Source organism: Ptychodera flava, chromosome 13 (assembly GCF_041260155.1).
Source record: "Ptychodera flava strain L36383 chromosome 13, AS_Pfla_20210202, whole genome shotgun sequence".
NCBI lineage: Eukaryota > Metazoa > Hemichordata > Enteropneusta > Ptychoderidae > Ptychodera > Ptychodera flava.
Window position 1 is genome coordinate 25,001,682 of NC_091940.1, and position 20,768 is coordinate 25,022,449.

A 20,768-nucleotide genomic window follows, 5' to 3' on the forward strand; every position below is an offset into this window, starting at 1 on the left:
GCCAATTCACACAAGAATCTAACTTCAGTAAAGATATTTTCTTGTTGGCAGCAATACACCACGAACATTTTTGCTGTTCAGGAGTGCCTTACTCGCAAAGGAAAGTTTGTCGTTTTTGCTTTGTTTCCCCATGGAGGTAGAAAGTTTCTACCTACATGGTTTCACCGTCACTACGATCCTTCATTGTTGACGACGATATGGCTGTAACTGCACGAAGTAATCTGTAGGCACACATTGCGCGTAGTCCAACCCAAAACTTAGCAACATTTAAATCAAATGGTCATGGTATACATGCGGTACTTTTGGTTTGTGAGCTATTTCGTTACAATTTTATTCATTACTGTATGCGTTACAAATATTATGATCTCCTGACGCATAAGGTCAGAGATGCACAAAGATTTAAAGCATTAACGTCTCAAGTTGAATGCAGGACAGCGCGCGGACAAAATGATGACGTCATAGTGCCATTTTTGATTCGCAAGTTTGGCTAATTTTTGCCGAAATCTTCTCGCTAAACACTACTTTATTCTCGCATTTGTGATTTGGCGAGCAGGCAGCGGAAACACTGTATACTGTATAGCTTACACATACTTCCGCTGAAATGGCATACGTAATTTTCATCATTTGTTACCACTGAAAAAATCTGTGCCTTTAGAAAGATGGGTAATTTGCTAGGAGCCTTTTTAGCTAATACCTTAGACTTGGTTCAAGTCTGTGATTTGTGAATGTTTGAGTGGAGTGAACGCAATGATTTGTATTCTGCTTTCATGTGAAACGCGCGCGTGAGTGGACGCGATGAGTAGGGTGAACGCCATGAGTGGAGTGAACGCTCTAGCGGAGTTTCACCCGGAATCACAGACTTGGCTTTCTTGCACGATCTGCGTTGCTATATATTATTCATGAGATGACGTTTTCTTTACTCATATATTATTCATAAGATGACATCACTAAATTTTACACATTAGGAGGAGTTACCAACTGACCCTACGAGACGTGCCTTAAACTCACATGGCGTTGTTGACAAAATGTCGAGTGCGATCACTCCCACAAAACTCAGCAGGACCTCTGTTGTATCACCGAAAACGCATGAAAATATCGGTGTTGTTTGTGGGGGCCCATGTCGAAAAATGCGAAAATCGTCGCCGCTTATTCAAGGATGGAAAAAGACACCGTCCTTACAGTTGTAGCCTGTTCTCTTACGTGCCCAAGGCGATGGAAATCAAAACAATTTGGGGCGACTTCATATGTCGGTGATTTTCCGCTGTGGTTGGTGCGCTGTCGAACAAAGCTTTTCCCTCAAAGTAACTCTCAACAAGCTTTCTTTGGTAATCTCGCATGATTAGCGATGGTTGACCGATCAGTTGTAAAACGTGGTTGATGTACGAACTTGATGCCATTAGGCCTATTCGCCAAGATATAAAACGTACTCGATGTCTAGCTTTGCACGGAGATGACAACAAACGTTTTAATGCATGAAGAGGTTTATTAGTATGCGTTCTTCTTATTGGCCAGAATAATGGAGGGGGCTGTCAATCATTTTGTATTTGCTCTACGTCACTGTGTACACAGTCCGTCTCACCGCCTGTACTTTGCAAGAAGTCCAAGTCGGTGAATCTGGCAGAAACTAACTCACTACTGCGCAGACTCAAACGTGACGCATTCAATCGCTGGGAAAACCTGGTGTGAGCTGCCAAATTCCGGATAGGTTCGTACGAAATAGGAGACACACAAGAGAAACTATTATAAATGATTTTATTTTTTTTAAATTCACCGACTTGAACCAAGTCTACTGATACCTCTGTCCGCTATGTTTGCTTCGACCAGCTAGGGTAAACATTCCTTTGACTGTATAATAAATTTGAATAATCATGGTGGGCACTTTCATGACATATGCAAATAGGGGTCAAATGGTGGTGCACAGAACACATTTTGAAATATTCATTCTCTGACAAAAATGGAACATATTTCAGTTTAATTTCAACTCAAGTTTAGTCGCTACATATTCACAGACATCATTTGCAAGACTCAATGAGAATGAACACCTGAAACATGGCAAAATTATGGGATTGTGGGACCAAACACTGAACATCCAATCAGGACCATGGCTTTTTTACATTTGCATTTATAGATTTATGCAATAATCCAGCTTTTATTGGGGAAGTTCCTGTTTAAGTTAAAAAAAATCAACATGAGTGCAACTGAAACTGAGAGCTAGCAGACAGACTCTGACTGTCTTGCCAGTCTAGAAGGATACTTTGAACTGAACAAAACCGAAGCAAGGTCAATTTCGTATTACAGCAGCAGTTATTGAACCCTCTCAATGTAGCTTTTGGAAACTAACGCCATTCTAGGCTTGAATACTTCCATTCGTCGGGATAATAATAAAAATAATAATAATAATAACAATACATTAAAGTGCCACGATTTTTGTAGTCACATATGAGTGTGTACACAAGAAAGCACAGCTATCATTGGTGCTTCGAATGGTCTTTGTCCCTCAATGTCTTTTGTTTACGACTGTCAACACAGCAAGTACAACTTCCATAGTACACAACTTTTAATGCCAGTTTCTACAAGAAAACTGCCACGATTAGCGAATACCTTATATTCCATATCGTTCGTGTAGGGTAGTTGTAAATTGCATATATATGTCGTTGTAGAAAGAGTACATCTCACACAGCCAATGAAATGTTCCCGTCCGCTCCTCACCGGCGTCGTGTCGGTACAGTCTGCTCTGCAGTACGCTATGCGTTCGAACGCGTACGATGTGTTGAACTTGAAACCATTTTCCAACACCGGTACTTGACTAACAAATAATAACAAAATAAAGCGTTTACTTACGATGAATGACTTTATCCATACGATGTTTGCAAGCGTAGTCCAAGATCCATCCCTGTACTTGAAACACATCTGCCATGATTGGTGGCTGCTCGGCGGCAAAGCTGCGGCCAACTCTTCTCCCGATCAAACCCCAGCAACTCTACAAACGGAAGTACGCAGCGAACGTCGCGTCGTTCTTCGCCAGCTGACTTTTCAGGTCGTGTTGATAGTTCATAAGGTAAACATGCTTACAGGAACGCTGTCGGAAACATACGGGCAGCAATTATCACACTCGCTATCCTTGAAGACTCACCTTGATGCGGCGAATTCTCGCCACTTTTTCGAAAAGAAATTACCGGAAGTGACAAAATATTACAAGCCCCAGTGACGTTTGGAACGCATGCGTACAATGCACAGTCGCGGCGGTCATTCGTCAATCTTTACCCACAATGCTGCATGTAAAGTGATTAAACAAGTCATTATAAATGACACAGTCCCCCACCTATAATTTAGGTGATTTTATCGGATGTAAGCGAATTGAAGTCAAATAATGCACCAGAGTCATAGCTGTACGTCTTCCCAGTTACAGCTCCAGCCTGACCGAATTTAAAACAAAATGGCCACCAGACGACCAAATTCATATTTTACAGAAAATGGTTTTGAAATACGCAAAAATAATCATGTCTGCGTAAACTAATACGCAATTATAAGAAATCCCCCATCCCAAACACAAGTGCACTTGGCCCTGACTACATGGCCTGAACGTGGTTCAATGCAGGACAAAAATAGAACATAAGTACCTGCTTCAAAGTGATATTTATAAGTGATATTGCAACATGTTAGACTTCAGCATGCAATAGGCCTATTGTATCTCATCATCATCATCACAAAGCATTATGTCAATAAGTTCTGTACAGACAATGACTCTCCAGGGGCAAAAAATTCACAAATTGATCAAGTTTACGATGTTGGTATCAGTACAATACAGTTAACATGATTACTTTTCATGTGTTATTTGGATAGTGTTTACAGGTGACAATTTTAAGCTAGACTCTGTTGGGTGGCATTCTTGAGGTCCAACTGGACTTGACCATCATTTGCTTTTTGTTAACCTTTTGAATACTTTGAGTCAGTAGTAAGAATGTATTTTCCTTGAACATGAAGTCATCATAGGCTGCTCAACAAATATATGTGAGTCCTGCATCATCACGGCATGAAAACGTAGTGCCTATTCTATGGCAGTTACGGGTTAGCTCGGTGATGTCTACATTGAAGCCCATCCCCCCCACCCCCCCCCACCCCCCCCCCCCCGGCTATTGTTTTTAGTCAATAGAGTGTGGGCATCAAAAGAAAAATTTCCCTAAATTCTACAGAACACTCCGCCCAACTCACTTCAGATACCGATTCCTACATAACTAATGTACATACGCATTTTTGATACATTTTATGCGAATAAAAAGTCACTAAAGTACAGTCACTAAAAACTCATTAAAGTACACTAAAGTACAGTCATACACAAGTCTTGAAATCGTATCACAGGAATGGCTCTGGACAGACAAAAATTGAAACAAATTGACCACTTGATGATCATATTTCGGGCATATCATGAAACATTGTGACATGCATCAATATGCCTAGGCCTAAAGTGTAGAAAGAGAATCCAGACCTAGAACATCATGACAAAGCAACCCACAGTCACTTGTGATCGGTCTATTCCGCTCGGCGTCTATGACCCCATAGACGTCTGTACATATGCCAGGCATATGTACACACGTCTATGGGGTCATAGACGCCAAGCTGAATAGATCGATCACAAGTGACTGTGAGCCACCCTGTAATAGAAATTTTAAATGGTGCTTACAACAAAAAACAACTTGTGAGTCAGCTTCAGTTGCTGAAATAAAAGCATCAAACACGATTAGAACTAATTTGGGTAAATTGGATTAACATATTTTTCAAATTTCTTGAAAGTGTTAGATGCCATATAGCTGAATGTTGTAATATTACAAATTACTCGTAAAAACAAGTGTGTAACGTAAAAAGAAAAGCAGATGAGCTTACATTTGCAGGTTAAAACGACCTTACTTCACTATCCAATTATCCCAAATTATATATGCCCTGTTTCTTATGGTGTGTCCTTTATTACATGCCTCGTATATCGAACATCACACCCATAGGATTCAATGGTAACTTGTCGATGTCGTCAAGGCCGCACAGCCATGACTTGACAGAAAGTGAACCGGGACTATTTTCAACTTTGCAACTTTTGTTGAAATGTTGAAATTTTATGTATTGCATAGGAAATCCAGTTTAGGGAAATTTTGCAGAAAAAAATTGATAAACCCCATAACAGTAGTTTAAATGTATCAAAGCGCCATTTGATGATGGAAACTTTCATTTGAATGGATTTTTGTCTAAGCTGGAAATAAAGCATTTGATTATCATTTGCCAATAAACCTAAATATTTTGAGTCAAAACTGTAAGGGAGGCATGCAGTAAAACATTATAGCCCAAATATGGAAATATGTACTCTCAGGGCAGGAGACCATTTCTTCTACTTAGGTTGGGCAAATGGTCACCTAACCTTTGGCACATAGTCCCATGATTGGGCTATAATATACAAGCGACCTAGCGGCCGATATAGCTCCGCTGTGTTTATGTAGGGAATAACTATCTTTGACACATGTTGATGAAGAAGGTGGAAATCTTTGAGAGCTCAATGCAGTGGCCAGAAAAAAAGTTGCTAAAATAGCTGCAAAAATACACAATTGAAGATTTCATCATACTTTGAATACATCACATCGGATCATCCCTAAGAACATGTCAACCAAAGCTATCTGATGAGTAGTTTTTTGAGAATAAAATTTTCTGACCAAAAATGGCAACAATTGCTCCCCAAAATAAAAATTGCAGATTTCATCATAATTTCAAAAGATCAAATTTAGTTCATCTATAGAAACCTGTATACCAAATTTCAAAGCTGTTAGAGCAGTACTTTATGAGAAACACATTTTTTGACCAAAAATGGAAAAACTTTCCCCAAAAATTCAAAATTGCAGATTTCATCATAATTTCAGTAAATGTCATTTAGTTCATGTATAGAAACCTGTATACCAAATTTCAAAGCTATCAGATGAGTAGTTTTGGAAATACACATTTTTTGACCCAAAAATGGCAAAATTGCCCCAAAAATACAAAATTACAGATTTCATCAGAAATTCAATATATATTACTTAGCTCATCTGTAGGAACCTGTATACCAAATTTCAAAGCTATCAGACCAGTACTTTTTGAGAAACACATTTTTTGACCAGAAATGGAAAAAATTGCCCAAAAATTACAAAATTGCAGATTGCATCATAATTTCAATAAATATCATTAAGGTGATCTGTAGAAACCTGTATACCAAATTGCAAAGCTATCAGATGAGTTTTTGAAATACATGTTTTTTTGACCAAAAATGGCAAACATTGCCACCAAAATACAAAATTGCAGATTTCATCATAATTTCAATAAATATCATTTAGTTCATCTGTAGGAACCTGTATACCAAATTTCAAAGCTATCGGATGAGTAGATTTGGAAATACATATTTTTTGACCAAGAATGGCAAAAATTGCCCCAAAAATACAAAAATTACAGATTCCATCATAATTTCAATATATATTACTAAGTTCATCTATAGAAACCTGTATATCAAAATTCAAAACTATCAGACCAGTACTTTTTTGAGAAATACATGTTTTGACCAAAAATGGCAAAAATTGCCTTAACAATGCAAATTTGCATATTTCTCCACAATTTGTACAAATCTGAAATAGATCATCCCTAGGGACATATGCACCAAATATCAAAGCTATCTGACTGGTAGTTTTGAAGAAGAAGATTTATAAAGATTTTTTTATCAAAAACGACAAAAATTGCCTTAAAAATACAAATATGCAAATTTTACCACGATTTGAAAAAATCTGACTACAGTCACCCTAAGTAAACTGCACATCAAATTTCAAAGCAATCGGGCAAGCGATTTCAGAGAAGAAGATTTTTTAACCCAAAACACCAAAAAATGCCCCAAAAATACAAATATGCAAATTTCACCACAATTTGAACAAACTTTAAGTGAGGTCACGATCACCCAAAGTGAACTGCATATAAAATTTCAAAGCAATCGGACTTGCGGTTTTAGAGGAGAAGACAATTGTTGACTGACGACGGACGACGACGACGGACGACGACGGAAAATCAACCTATTTGATAAGCTCCGCGTCGCTGACAGCAGGGCTAATAAAATCTGCTTGAATTTGGCATAAATGCTTATAATCATTCAGGGTTCCAGTGCAGTTAGATACGTTTATAAGTATACAAGAATGACAGAAATATTACATTTATATATGTTTTCTACACCTTTGTTATAACCAATGATGCCTTGTGGTCCTATATGCTGGAAATGGCATGAACGTGAAATTTTCCGAGGTCGTTATCGAAAATAATCGTATTTTCCTTATTTAGGCAATGATTCAGGATGCCGACGGCCATTAGTAAATTGCAGATTTTCTCTTGACTGTCCAAAATATTTCTGACCTTATCTGACAAATGACCACAGTTAAAATGACCCCGAACTGATTGTAATCAGTCCTACACATACCACAAGTCTTGAGCGCAATTTTCCGCCATGTTTCACTTCCGGATTTCCAATGACCGATGAACCATAAGGGGTGGCCCATTTGATTGGGGGGGGGCGGTGTAATTGGCGGAGTTTTGGAAAAAAAATGTTGCTGGCCATTTATAGGGGGAAAGCGTTCTGTTCAATCAGTCAATGGGCAGGGGAAAATTGCTTCAAGGAAGGCTGTAAAAAATTTTTGCCATGTACCCTCAGACAGCAGATTGACAATTGTGTCCTCAGTGGTCTCTGGAGCTGCCGGTCAAAACACTGTGAAGGAGGAAATTACAATTTGAAGAGGGATTGTATTGTTTTCGGCCACTATAAAGACTGGTCAACTGAGCACAAGCTAAGCTTTGCTTGAATCCAGACAAGACTAAACATTCAGAGAAACATTTTCGCTCTTTACAAAAAATTCAGGTTCCATGCACAAGTGTTGCCATGCATGGTTGAACACACATTGCTACATAAAATTTCGACCTCACGCAAGCTTTAGCAATGAAATATTAATTGACGGTGCCTCTCATACAGATAGAATAGAATAGAATTTTTCCTTACGGTGTAGAAATGTTTATTTGCGTAAGAAAGCAAGTCGGAATCAACTTTGTCAGAACTCGCAAACCAAATAGTTCGTTCGCATTCAGCAAATGGGTAATTTGTGACACTGCTGCAGTTATACACCGTCGTCATTTTGTACATTTTGACGTCACGAAAAGGTAGAAAAGAGCGTTCACTACGTATGTGAATTAGAGATATGTATTTGTATGACATTGCTAATTTCAATCGTACCATACTTAAACATCACTCTGAAGATTCCTTACATATTTGAAACTATTTGGAGAACCAAGCAATTATGCAATTTTTTTTATTTTTTTTTTTTTTGGGGGGGGGGGGTAAATTTATAAATCTTTTTTCAATATTAACTGCTTGTTTAATATGCAAATTAGACTGCATACTCGTGTAAATTTCTTCCATAGATATGATATCCTTATACATATTTGTCGATTTGTGTCAAGTTTGACGCTGACGCTCTTGAAATATTATAAATATCCTATTTTTTAAATAATGATTTATGTACCTAGTCCTCAAATATGCTTGCCAAATCAACGAGTCACAAACCAGTTACACTGCTGTACATGTGCATGAAATTTTAGTTGACGCCAGTTTGTTTTGCTTGAGATATAAGGTAATCTATTTATTATCTAAATTAGCCTTCTTATACATGAAAGGCTGCAGCTGATCATTCCTTCTTTTGCTCCCTCCAGAATAGACAAGCACGAAAATATAAATACAGATGGACAGACAGACAGCAGGACGACATAGATCCCGTGTGTGTCAAACAGTGAGCATGTTTATCGATTCTGAGTGATGAATAGGCATTTTTACCTTGATTCCAGTTTAGATTGTTGGTCGTATGTCGTAAACATTTGTAAATATAAATAAGTTGCAGTGGGTATAAATGACCGTATTCGAGTGGCAGAATTGCCGTATATGACATCTGAATATAGATGTTTATTTTTTTCACAGCTGAAATAAATTGTATTGGCACTGAGTGTACTATTTGCACACTTACGATAAATGACAGCAGATAAGTACTAATAAGTTACTGAACTTTGGGGAAACACGCTTTCCGTGTTTTCAGATGAACAGGGCCAAATATAGGTACTGCACATAATAGGTCATTCACTTTGACGTCAACTTTGTTGTTATTACGTAATAGCTACATTTGTTACCTTTCGCCTAGTGACCCCAATAAGTCAAGAAATCATAAATAAAACCATAAAATGATAATGATATTGATGTAGCAGTGTGAGGGGGTCAGATCACGCTTAATATCCAAATGTACAGAGGATGATATTAGTATATATTTTACTTGTATATAATAATCGGACAGATTGTATATGGGTGTCTTTACGAATACGAAAACAGCTTATAGGGATGTACAAGAAGGCAGGAGGTAGTAGGAAAAAGGGACAACACGCTGGCAATATGTAACATCCATGTTTAAGACATAAACAGTGTTATCTTTCGCTTGCTATTCCCCGAAGGGAGACAGTAAGCGGTAATCGTATACTTGTGTAATACCTATTATTTTCATTTCGTCGATGATATGAGCACAAGGACGTCAAAAAGCCATGTTATTTTAATTTCTGATTTTATTTACATTTGAATTACACATACTGTTATTCTAAGATTCAGCTAACAGCTATGATTACAATTTCGACAGTATACTTTCTAAGCTTCGTAATGCTACATCAGGGGGAAGGGCCCCAATCTTTAAATTTCGAAACTATACAAGTAATTAGCTTACATCTTTCCGATAAGGCTTTGATGGACTTCAGTGTTCTACAGCTTTGTCGGAGAAATATCATTCAGTCAACAATAATTAACCATAGTTGAGCAATAGACATCGAATATAGCGAATCGAATAAAGGTTTATCCTATGTTACGTCGTGTCGTATAACGTTTCATCGATAACTTTTAACTAACATATGTCTCATTGACGTAGCTCGTTACCATAGGGCGATGGAACATTATCAACAACAGTACATATCACAAAAGTGTTAAAGGACAGTAATCCAGAGGCATAGGAAGGGTCAGGGGAAAGACACTTGTATTTAAGGACAATTAAATTATCTGTCGTGTAAACCTGTCCATCCTTATTACGGATGATAGGGGCCGAAATTGGGAAAAAAATCGCCCGAAATTTGCAGCGGACATTTTGTCAAATGGCAGACCGATTAATTTAAATGGAACACTTCTATCTCAAGAATTTGTATTTAAAGGGAAACACAATATCAATTGATAAGTTCATCTAAATTAAGTGTACTCCTAAAAATAGGTTTCGGGGCTATGAGGTTCATGGCAGAATTCACAACCATTGCTTGGAATGGGAATGATCTGCGAATAACGGCTTTCACCAACTGATGTCATAGACAGCGGATCCAACAAATAGCTTCGCGATGTAAACTTTTAGAACACAAGCACGTATACATATAACATGTTTTCACACTACGTAGGTTTCCGACATTACACTGAAAAAAGCCTTTCTACAGGATTAGGTTCTCTGATCGAAAATTTGACAACACGGCCAGTGATGCGGAAATTTTATTACATACCTCTATGTGAGTGAAAATCAGTGGATTGATTAGAATAGGAACACCCGGGGAGTTATCGGGCCAAGTGAACGATGTACGGACCGGTTTCCATGGTTACTCAGTGAAGCCCTTCGACATTTTGGACGTCAAAGTAGACCCTTAATGCTAGATATAAATATTCATCTGCGCACTTATATATTGACTTTCGTTAAAATCTGTTTGATTATGTCCATAATTGGTAAATTATTTGCGAATGCCCCGCATCTAACTAAATATCATATAGCGTAAACTGTGAAGAGACATGTAATAAAAATATTATTGCCTGAATACATGGGTTTATGTGCCCTCGCAGCAGGAAATTAAACAATTTGCCCTCCTGGCGTTGGGCAAATTGTCACCTTCTCTCGGGCACGTAAACCCAAGTATTCAGGCAATAATATATAGTATTTTCATGAAACAGTGAGAGGTAGGCTTTCGAGTGGGAACTGTATCACTTGAAATGCTTTTTTTCCCGATCAAAATAACTAGGCATCAATGGATCAATTCTTACCACTTTCGATTGCCTTATAGGCTTATAATAAGCATGTGACTGTGTGCTATTTTACATGAACAAAGACTGTGATTTTTTAACATAATTTCAAACTTTTGTTCGAGAGGTAAGTAAGCTTACGTTTCGTAACTTCCTCAGTATTGTACTCCGACTCAAAGTATTAGTCTTGCTAACAAAAGGAACACTATGCAATGTGCCTCGACAAGTAAAGTTTAGATCTAAAAGCCAATCGTAAACATTAACAGTGCGATGAATCCGTGTCGACAAGTTGATGGAGTAGAACAAGAAACCGTCGTTTATAAACAGAGCGAAGATACTGGAAAATACATCAATAGTTACAGCCGATTGTGCTTTAACCCTTTTCTTTTACTAATGGCGAAACGATGCGGGCTGATTTCTCCGTACGCGAAAACTGCAGGTGCAGCCGTTTTCAATCTTGAATCCGCACACAAAAGAGCGCGATAATACGTGTTCCGCGTGATCACACGCATGTATAGCGTACGCGCCCTTGATTGGGTGCGTAAATGAAAGCACAGTACGCTTTGCTGTAAAGGGAGGACAATAAGTCATAGTTTCGGCTCTCCCACGAGGCAAGTATCGTGTTTCGCGTTAACGCAGAATCACCATCTGAGAGGTTAACATCAAGGAAAAGTGCAAGGTTGTGAGGCAACTCCGGCAACACTAAGAACGAAATGCAGCCATACAACAAGATTTTTAATAAGCGGAATGACACGTCCACACTCACTTGCAGCTTATAACACTCATCCCAAAAAATGTAACATTTATTGCACAATAGCGACTCCGTGAAACTTTCATAGAAACAAGCAACACATTTGCACAAAATTTGGTTTAGAATATCAAACTTCAAGACACACGCGTGATAGAATAATTGAGGACATACAGATACCGACACGAAGTTCACGAAACCGTTATTACTTGTAAGGTTGAATCTTGCGAGAAAAACAATCTGGGCAACCATTTTGCAAATTGCGCGAACTTTAATAACGAATAATAGCACCCACATTCAAAATTAGAAAATGGAGGCATACCCCATTGTGAGTGCTGCGGGCGATGTCATGACAATGCCACGTGCTTAATGACAATTTGCGACCCTTTTTACTGTGAATGACCACGTCGGTGACAGCTGGGTCTGTATTGTTGTATGCGAACCCTTTATTCCCCGTCTTGTTGCCCATTTTGGTTAGTGTTCTTGGTCTCCAAAACGTGAAATGAATTTTAATGTTTCGTAGCTTGTTTCAACGTTTTATTACGGATTCATATTGATATTGTTCGACTTTTATTCTTTTAAGCTTTATCAAGATGCAAGAACAAACACACATATGAAAGAATCACGTTTAAATTCGAGTGCAACAGATCTTTCAACCCATTTCTGTTATGACATCTTCATGGTCCACATTACTAGGGAATATAATGCCACCAATTAGGTAAGGTTCAACATTTGCATAATACTGTTTGACTGGAAATACTTTATCCTATCTTCTGTGATGCCAGTATCTGGTTGTTTACGTCATAGTAACCTTGATGATTAAGCCTGTTGATTCGTAAAATCAAACAATGCGGCATGATTTCCGTTGTATCCCTTTGTCTCATTTTTTTGGAGTAGCGGTATCTCAAGCTTTTACAACGTCCAACAGAATGATTGACCTTATTTCCTCCATACAAATTATATGATGAATTCCTAGATGACGTACTACGAGTTTGGTCAGAAACATCTCACTTGATGCCCCAACAGAAGGGGACGAATAGCGATATTACAATCAATTGTTCGGCATTTTTACTACAATGAACTTGAAAGTAATGAATTAACTGTAGCTACAACAGCTATGAATTTCCTGACACCTGAAGATGTCAACTTCTAAACCTGCCATTCAATTGTTATCTCTTCCATTTGCACTAGACAGTGTCTATTAATGAATGGAGGACAGCGAGTGAAGTGCGAAGTACCAACCTTGCTACTCTGATTTTGTGGTACATATGACACAGGGCTCGAATTACCGTCGTAGTCGTAGAGCAGACAAGAAATAATCGAGGTCTCAATCTGTAAGAAGACCACAAGAACTATCACTGTTAGTGATTAATTTTGTGCCAGGAAGTAGGCTAAATGTTTTTGGCACAAACCGACCAAGAATTTAAAAGACTGATGCATAGAGGAGTGGAATACTGAAATCACACAATTAATCCAGTTACTTTGGGATGGTGAGTAGGAGATGTCCCCCTCTTAATACAGAAAATTTTGAATTTTACATGTTAAAATGGGGTTGTTTGGTGGCAATTTTGAGTGCTTTACCCCCACTAATCCCCTTCATTCATTTGTTATAGTTCTACCGATCACCAACGCGGAGGCTTATCGCCCTGACCAAACAACTCCTTCCCAGCTCATAAAGTTCATGACGGATTTAGGAGGATAATTAACAAACACGGACTGTTTTCTTTGAAATACTACACAGAGATAGTGAGGGTAAGGGGATAGACACACATACGACACGGGTAAGCTGCAGTAAAGGATGCTTCTGTTTCTTTCCAAATTGACCAAAATGGCAAAAATGACCCTAAAATATGAAATTGCAGAGTTCATCATAATTTGAATATATTACATTTTGATCATCGCTATGAATCTGTCTAACAAATACCAAAGCTATCAGACAAATGGTTTTAGTGAAAAGAAATTAACAAAAATTATGATAAAATTGCCTTAAAAATACAAATTTGCATATTGCTGCACAATTTGAACAAATCTGAAATATGTTATCCCTACGGAAATAATCACAATCATACCGGACCTAAATCCAACAACAATAGATAAAAATTAATACATGGTCAATTGCTACAAAAACAGACACAAAGCAGCACAAATTGGATAGCAATGTACAGGTACACACAGTAATATAAATCTGTGAAAGAAAGATGTATGGACCTCCGGCAAAAAGACCAAAAAGTGATGTCAGATGTTTTGAAAATGGTAAGCGCATCCTACCCTAGATCCCAAATATCAAAGCTATCAGACCAGCAGTTGTTTGCAGCTTTTTTACGGTGTTTAGACCAAAAATAACAGTAATTCCCTTCAAAATCCAAATTTGCATATTTCATCACCAGGGACCTGTATACCAAATATTAAAGCTGTTTGACCAACTGTAAAGGAGAAGACTTTTGCCTAAAATGGCCGAATTAGCCTTAAAATACGAATTTACAAAGTTCTCCACAATTTGAGCAAATCTGATTAAGGTCATCCCTGGGGATTTATGCTCCATATATGAAAGGAATCGAACTGACCCTTTTGAAGTTAAAGCTTTCAATGTAAAAAATTGATGAACGATGGACAATGCCTCACATCACCCTATTAGATAAGCTCAATGTCGCTGACAGTGGAGCTAAAAAAGTTGGGAGTGTGATTGAAGGTTGCAATGTGGTTATATGAGGTCTGAAAATTCGTTTGTGATATGGGTGGACAGATGTAGAAGTCTGTCACATGGAATATATTTGTAGGCAGTGTAAATTTTTCTAAATTGTTGACGTGGCAATGTATGAAGCTCAGTTTACAAGCACAAGAGTAAAAAGTGACTTGACTAGAAAATACTGGGCACAAAGGGAAATGCAGGGCTGTTAATTATATATCTGTCAATGTATTGGCTTATCGAAAATGGATTCAGATTCGTACTAAGATTCAGCAAATTTCCCTGTCATATTACAAGAACCTTCTCTATGTGAAAGTATCGGACTTTTCTGATACTTAAAAATGAGTAAATTGTCAGTGGTACACCTGGAACATTAATTTGGTAGGGTAACCGCCACCCATTAAGTACTCACAAAAGGTTATTTTTGAGTTGAAGCTCACAAAAACAGTGACAAATAAATATTAAGATGTTACAGGATACCTTTTCTTTATTATAGTTCTTTTCCTTTTTCGATCTTTTCCTCAGCAAATTCTGACAAATCCCACCTGTGCCTCAGAAGGACAAAATCGAATGTTACACTTTCTCTGCAAAAATCCTGACAAATCCACCTGCCCCTAAGAAGGACACAATGTTACACTTTCTCTGCAAAATATGTGAAAGACGTAGACAACTCACAGACACACTTACTCACACTGCACCCATAAAAGTACAATTGAACCCTTATGATACAATACAAAAAACGTCTATTCAAAAACTGGTATTGAACTACTCGAAAATGAGCTTATTAAAGTGGCACTCCCACCTGGTAACATTTTTAAAGCACATTTTTTTAATGCCAACGGTCGATATTTGACGTGGCTACTGCGCGCGGATCGCGAGATATCGATAAAAACATGTCTTCAAAAAAGTAAAAGTTTGAATTCCGGTGGCCCACCTAAATTCAGCTTCCAAACATCGAACGTTCGGCACTGGGGCCATTGTCAACTAAGCTATGGAGTACGAGTCTACGCTTACGCTGCTGTACGCCACAGTACCACTTGCGTCGGTGATCGGTCATGCCCCCTGGGAGAAAGCTGAGTCTCACTGACTAGGCGTAAAAACGAAAAACAATTTTTGCTTATTCCACCGGAATTCGCACAGGTGATTTGCACAGTTACGTGCGGTCGATACATAGCGGCCGCCGCGTGGTATGCATAGACGCATACCACGCGCGGGCGTACTGTGTAGCAGACGACAAAATGTAGCCATCGGAGGCGGCTAATATTTGACACCTTAAAAACTGATGTTTATGTGGTATTGGTTAAAAATATAATACAACTGATTTAGAATAATGAAAACGACAAAAACTAAGGAGAAGTTTAATAAACTTACCTGAGGTATAAAGGCATAATGCTGTATAAAGTCTTTGCAGTGGGAAGTAAATTAATTGCGTCGTTAGAACTTATTGTAGACTCCCTAGAATATCGTCAATCAGCACAACAACAAACCTTCGGAGGATTTCGGGTCAAAATCAGAAACGATCGTAAAACTTCGGGATGTGAAAAATACGCTCGGGAAATGACATGTTTTTATCGATAACTCGCGATCCGCGCGCAGTGGCCACGTCAAATATCGGCCGTTGGCATTAAAAAATGTGTTTTTAAAATGTTACGAAGTGGGAGTGCCTCTTTAACATCCTTAGTAAGTTACCAGAAGTTTATGTTTATGTTATTGTAACAGGTGACCTAAATGCTCGCACCGGTCAAGAATGTGATTTCATTATTGATGATAACACAATGTATGTTGTTAGCGATGATGTTTTGTATGATAATAATTATTTTAATGAGCCTCGTACATCGAAAGATAAAGAGGTGAATAGTTACGGTCGATCACTGCTCTCCCTGTGTTGTTCTTTTAATTTACATATGTTAAATGGAAGAGCAGGAGATGATGCAAATCAAGGTGAAATTACTTGTATAGCAAATGCAGGAACAAGTGTTGTTGATTATACTCTGGTTTCTTCACGTCTTTACTCGAAAATCTCTTCTTTTGCGATTATGTTGCGTACAGAATCAGATCATTTTCCAAAGCATTTTGAAATTAACTCGGGCATCAGCACTAGCAATACTGAAGATGTGCAGATTAAGGGGAAGACCGTGAAATATGTTTGGGACACAGAAAAGTTAAATACATACACAGAGTTTTTAAAAAAACGTGACATTGTCGACTAACTTGACTCTATAGTTGTTGACCCCAGCATTGATGTTTGTAATTTTATTAAGACGATCGAGGATTTCTTGAAGTCTGCTGCGGAAAGATGTGGCATGAAGAGATGTATTACAATTGGTCCAGAGAGAAATATGAAGAGACAACCACGTTGGTATGACAAAGAGTGTGAAAATTTGAAAGAAAGGAAATTTAGCATGTTGAATACTTTTCGTCGAGAAAATGATCACAGAGTACTTCAAGAATATAAAAGAGCAAAACAAAGATTCAAGCAAGTTTGTCGTTCCAAAAAACGTGACTATTTTGATAAAGAAAAGGACATTTTAGTAAACACGTGTTCTACTGCGCCTAAGCAATTTTGAGCCACCGTGTGTCGGTTTAAGGTGTACTGTCACCTGTTCCAATTATGCCGCAGTAACCATGGAAAGAGAAAATCTAACCAATCACAGATTTTAAGCGGGTGGCCACTTTTTAAAAACAGCGCCATCACATGGGCGTTTTGAATACCAAGGAACGCCCCTTTGACCATATATGGACATATTTAGATTACAGGTGACTGTATACCTTTAACGCAGGTGAGCCGACCTGATAATACCATTGGCTCGAGTGATTGGTTTGATTATTTTAGTAGTCTTTTTTCTATAAATACAGTTATTGATCTTAGTTTTTCCTTGTCAGAAGATTTGAAAGACCTTATGAATGATGTTGACGTATTGACTCCTATTTCAGAAATTGATTGGGACATTTTAAATGGACCAATTACAGATATGGAAATATCAAATGCAATACATAATTTGAAGGCTGGAAAGTCAGCCGTCCCTGACGACCTGTTGGGTGAATTTTTCAAATCATCAGAGCAATTATTGTTACCTTATTCAGGGCTCGAAATTAACTTTTTTCCCAGATAGTCCACTTGGGCTACCGTTTTGTGAAGTTGGTAGCCCAGTGACAATGACTGGTAGCCCATGCATAATTTAGTTTAGGGATTTTTTTCATTAACCAGAGAAGAAATGCTATTTTTCAAGATTCTGCCAATGAAGTGAATTTGCTAGTCATTTGATGTGAATACTTGCACACCTCTAATAACCAAAGTAAACTGGTATAATTGACAACAGTGACACTCAAAAGTTTGGTGACCTATCATTGTATTGAAAACCCCTTTCATTCTGTGTCCAGTTGGGTTTGACTGCATTTAGTATTTAGATTGGTCCGGACAAAAGGCATGCCTAATACTGACTGAATTTTATATTCCAGGCTTTGGTAGTCCGTCTGGACTACCATTTCACGGATTTTGGTAGCCCAAGAGAAAAGTTGGTAGTCTGTGGACGCGGGACTACCGCTAATTTCGAGCCCTGTTAACTATATGGTCAGTTTCCAAGCCAATGGGCGAAAGCGATAATAGTACCTCTGCATAAAAAAGGCTCTTTGAACTCACCAAAGAACTATAGAGGAATTTCTCTATTAAGCGTGTTCAGTAAAATTTTTACTTCTGTTCTGAATAATCGTTTAGTTTACTGGTCGGAGGCTCTTGGTAAGGTCAACGAGGCACAAGCTGGTTTTAGATGTGGATATTCCACTATTGATAATATCTTTATTCTTCAGTCAGTTGTTCAGAAATATTTGACGATAAAACGTGGTAAATTTTACTGTGTTTTCGTTGACTTTTCCAAGGCCTTCGATACAGTAGAGAGACAAAGGCTTTGGTATGTTCTCCTTAAGGGAGGTGTTAGTGGGAAAATGTTCAGGATGTTACATGCGATTTACCAGGATGTGAAAGCATGCGTTAGATCAGATTGTACTTTAACAGATTATTTTGAATGTCCTTTAGGAGTGCGACAGGGTTGTATGCTTAGCCCGTTTCTATTTTCATTTTTCATTAATGAATTACCACATGAACTTGAAAGTGGTGGGCTACGTGGTATACAATTAACACCTGATTTGGTTGAAATTCTTTGCCTTTTGTTTGCCGATGATGTAGCACTTTTTTCAGATACGATAATAGGGTTACAACGTTTACTAAATAGCTTAAGTGTATATTGTGACAAGTGGAAATTATCTGTTAATTTAGAAAAAACCAAAGTTATTGTTTTCAAAGCTGGTGGAAAACTGTCAAAATTAGAAAAATGGGTCTACAAAGGAAAACTTGTTGAAGTGGTTTCGTATTATAAATATCTAGGTGTTATGTTGTCATGTCGTCTCCAGTGGTCTGTGGCGACAAAGACAATTGCAAACCAGGCAAGGAAATCGTTTTTCGGTTTATATAAGGCCACGAAAAAGACCGGTATGCTGACCTACGATGCCTATTTTAAAATTTTTGACACCACGGTTTTGCCCATTTTAACATATGGAGCTGAAATTTGGGGCTATAGAAAATACAATTGTTTAGAAAGAATACAGCTTCTCGCATGTCGTGTATTTTTAGGGGTTTCAAGTAAAGCCCCAAACGTGGCCGTATTGGGGGAATGTGGCAGATATCCCATATTTCTTTATACGGCCAAGCGTTTTATTAAATATTGGGCAAAACTAATTAATATGCCAAAATATAGATATCCTAGGAAATGTTATGATATGCTCCTTAATATTGAAACATCTGGCGTCAGGAAAAAACAACCTGGGTACATGAGGTGAAAGAACTTTTATTTTTGTGTGATTTACAAGATTACTGGGAAAATCAAGAAGTGAAAGATTTAAAAGGTTTTGTGAAAAAGTTTGTTGTTAATTTTAAGAGAGTTTTGTATCTAGATTGGCATAGTGAAATTTGTTCATTAGATAAGCTTGTTTCATATCGTTCTTTTAAGATGTCTCTAGAACCAGAAAAGTATTTATTTCATGTTAAAATACCTATTCATATGCATATGCTTGCACGCTTTAGGTGCTCATCACATAATTTACAAATTGAAACCGACAGAAAACATGGCATAGAAAAGAGTCAAAGGCTATGTAGATTTTGTGAAGCTAATGAGGTTGAAGATGAATTTCACTTTTTATTGGTTTGCTCTTTCATTGAACACTTCAGAAAAAAATATATTGATCATTATTATTATAATCCTCCATCAGAAGCTAAGTTTACTGAATTGCTTACCCATGAAAATGTAGAAACAATACAACGTATAGCTGCTTTTATGTTTCATGCTTTCAATATCCGAAATCGTGCAAATGAATTGAATACTTAATGTACTGTGTCTTTTTGTTTACCTTTATCAATACTGTTAATGTAATATGGGCCGATGGCCTTGAAATACCGAATAAACCAACCATTATATATACTATTCAAAAACTGCTACAATTTCTCAATGTCAATCTCAGGATCATTCCATTTTGCAGTTGTTTTTAGTGCAGTAGGGATGTCTGATGCAAATAGCTGTAGTCAGGAAGCCAAAAATCACGCTGTTGTAGTACAGACTCTGATATTAATAAATTTATGATGATGAACATGTTGATAAGACTTTAATATTTCTGTCATTGTTGCAGACTTGCAAAATTACTCAACTGCAGTGGAATCATAAATGATGATCAGTATTTATGCCAAAGTCACGCAATTGTATTACAGAACCTCAGAAATATAGTCAATATGGTTAAAGCTGTAACACTGCACGGTTAGACTTGATGTGCAATTACATTATTGCTTGGGCAGTCTCTCTAAACAGTGAATAATAAGGGAGAGGGTCGACTCTAAGTATCAAAGTAGTGCACAGGCCTTCAAATAACTTATACTTTCTCCACTGCTGCTTCTTGATTTCCAAAATTCCTACCAAATTTGTGGCAGGTTGATAGGTCAAGCATCAAACTGACTTACCCTTGGCTGTGCAACATGTAAAGCCTGGGTCATTGAGAAATGATGCCTCATTATGAATTCAGGCCATTTTTGGCCCATTCACATTTTTATGGCAATAAATGTGATTTGCATGTGGGTTAATATATTTTGTTCCCATCCTGGTCCACATGCAAGGGAAAAGCAAGAAAAAGTCTTTACAAGGGAAGTATCTGTTGTAGATACTGCAGTGTGAAAATGACCAAAATAT

The 20,768-nt window shown here is 37.7% G+C and overlaps 1 protein-coding gene and 1 long non-coding RNA gene across 3 annotated transcripts in view; one reads left to right on the forward strand and one right to left on the reverse strand.

Annotated features, from left to right (window-relative positions):
- The window catches only part of LOC139147938 (uncharacterized), an 83,339-nt gene extending 80,126 nt beyond the window's left edge, over positions 1 to 3,213 (reverse strand). The window contains exon 1 of one of the 2 annotated variants that reach the window (XM_070719174.1): positions 2,842 to 3,213. In XM_070719174.1, coding sequence (XP_070575275.1) covers positions 2,842 to 2,917 — 76 coding nt within the window. In that variant the 5' untranslated portion in view covers positions 2,918 to 3,213. The remainder of the gene's footprint in view (positions 1 to 2,841) is intronic. The other variant, XM_070719173.1, reaches the window with a different exon arrangement.
- A 9,130-nt stretch (positions 3,214 to 12,343) lies between these two features.
- LOC139147940 (uncharacterized) lies at positions 12,344 to 17,994 on the forward strand. The gene is made up of 3 exons (XR_011555840.1): positions 12,344 to 12,573; positions 13,047 to 13,345; positions 16,803 to 17,994. It is a non-coding gene; the product is annotated as an uncharacterized lncRNA (long non-coding RNA).
- Positions 17,995 to 20,768: the final 2,774 nt, after the last annotated feature.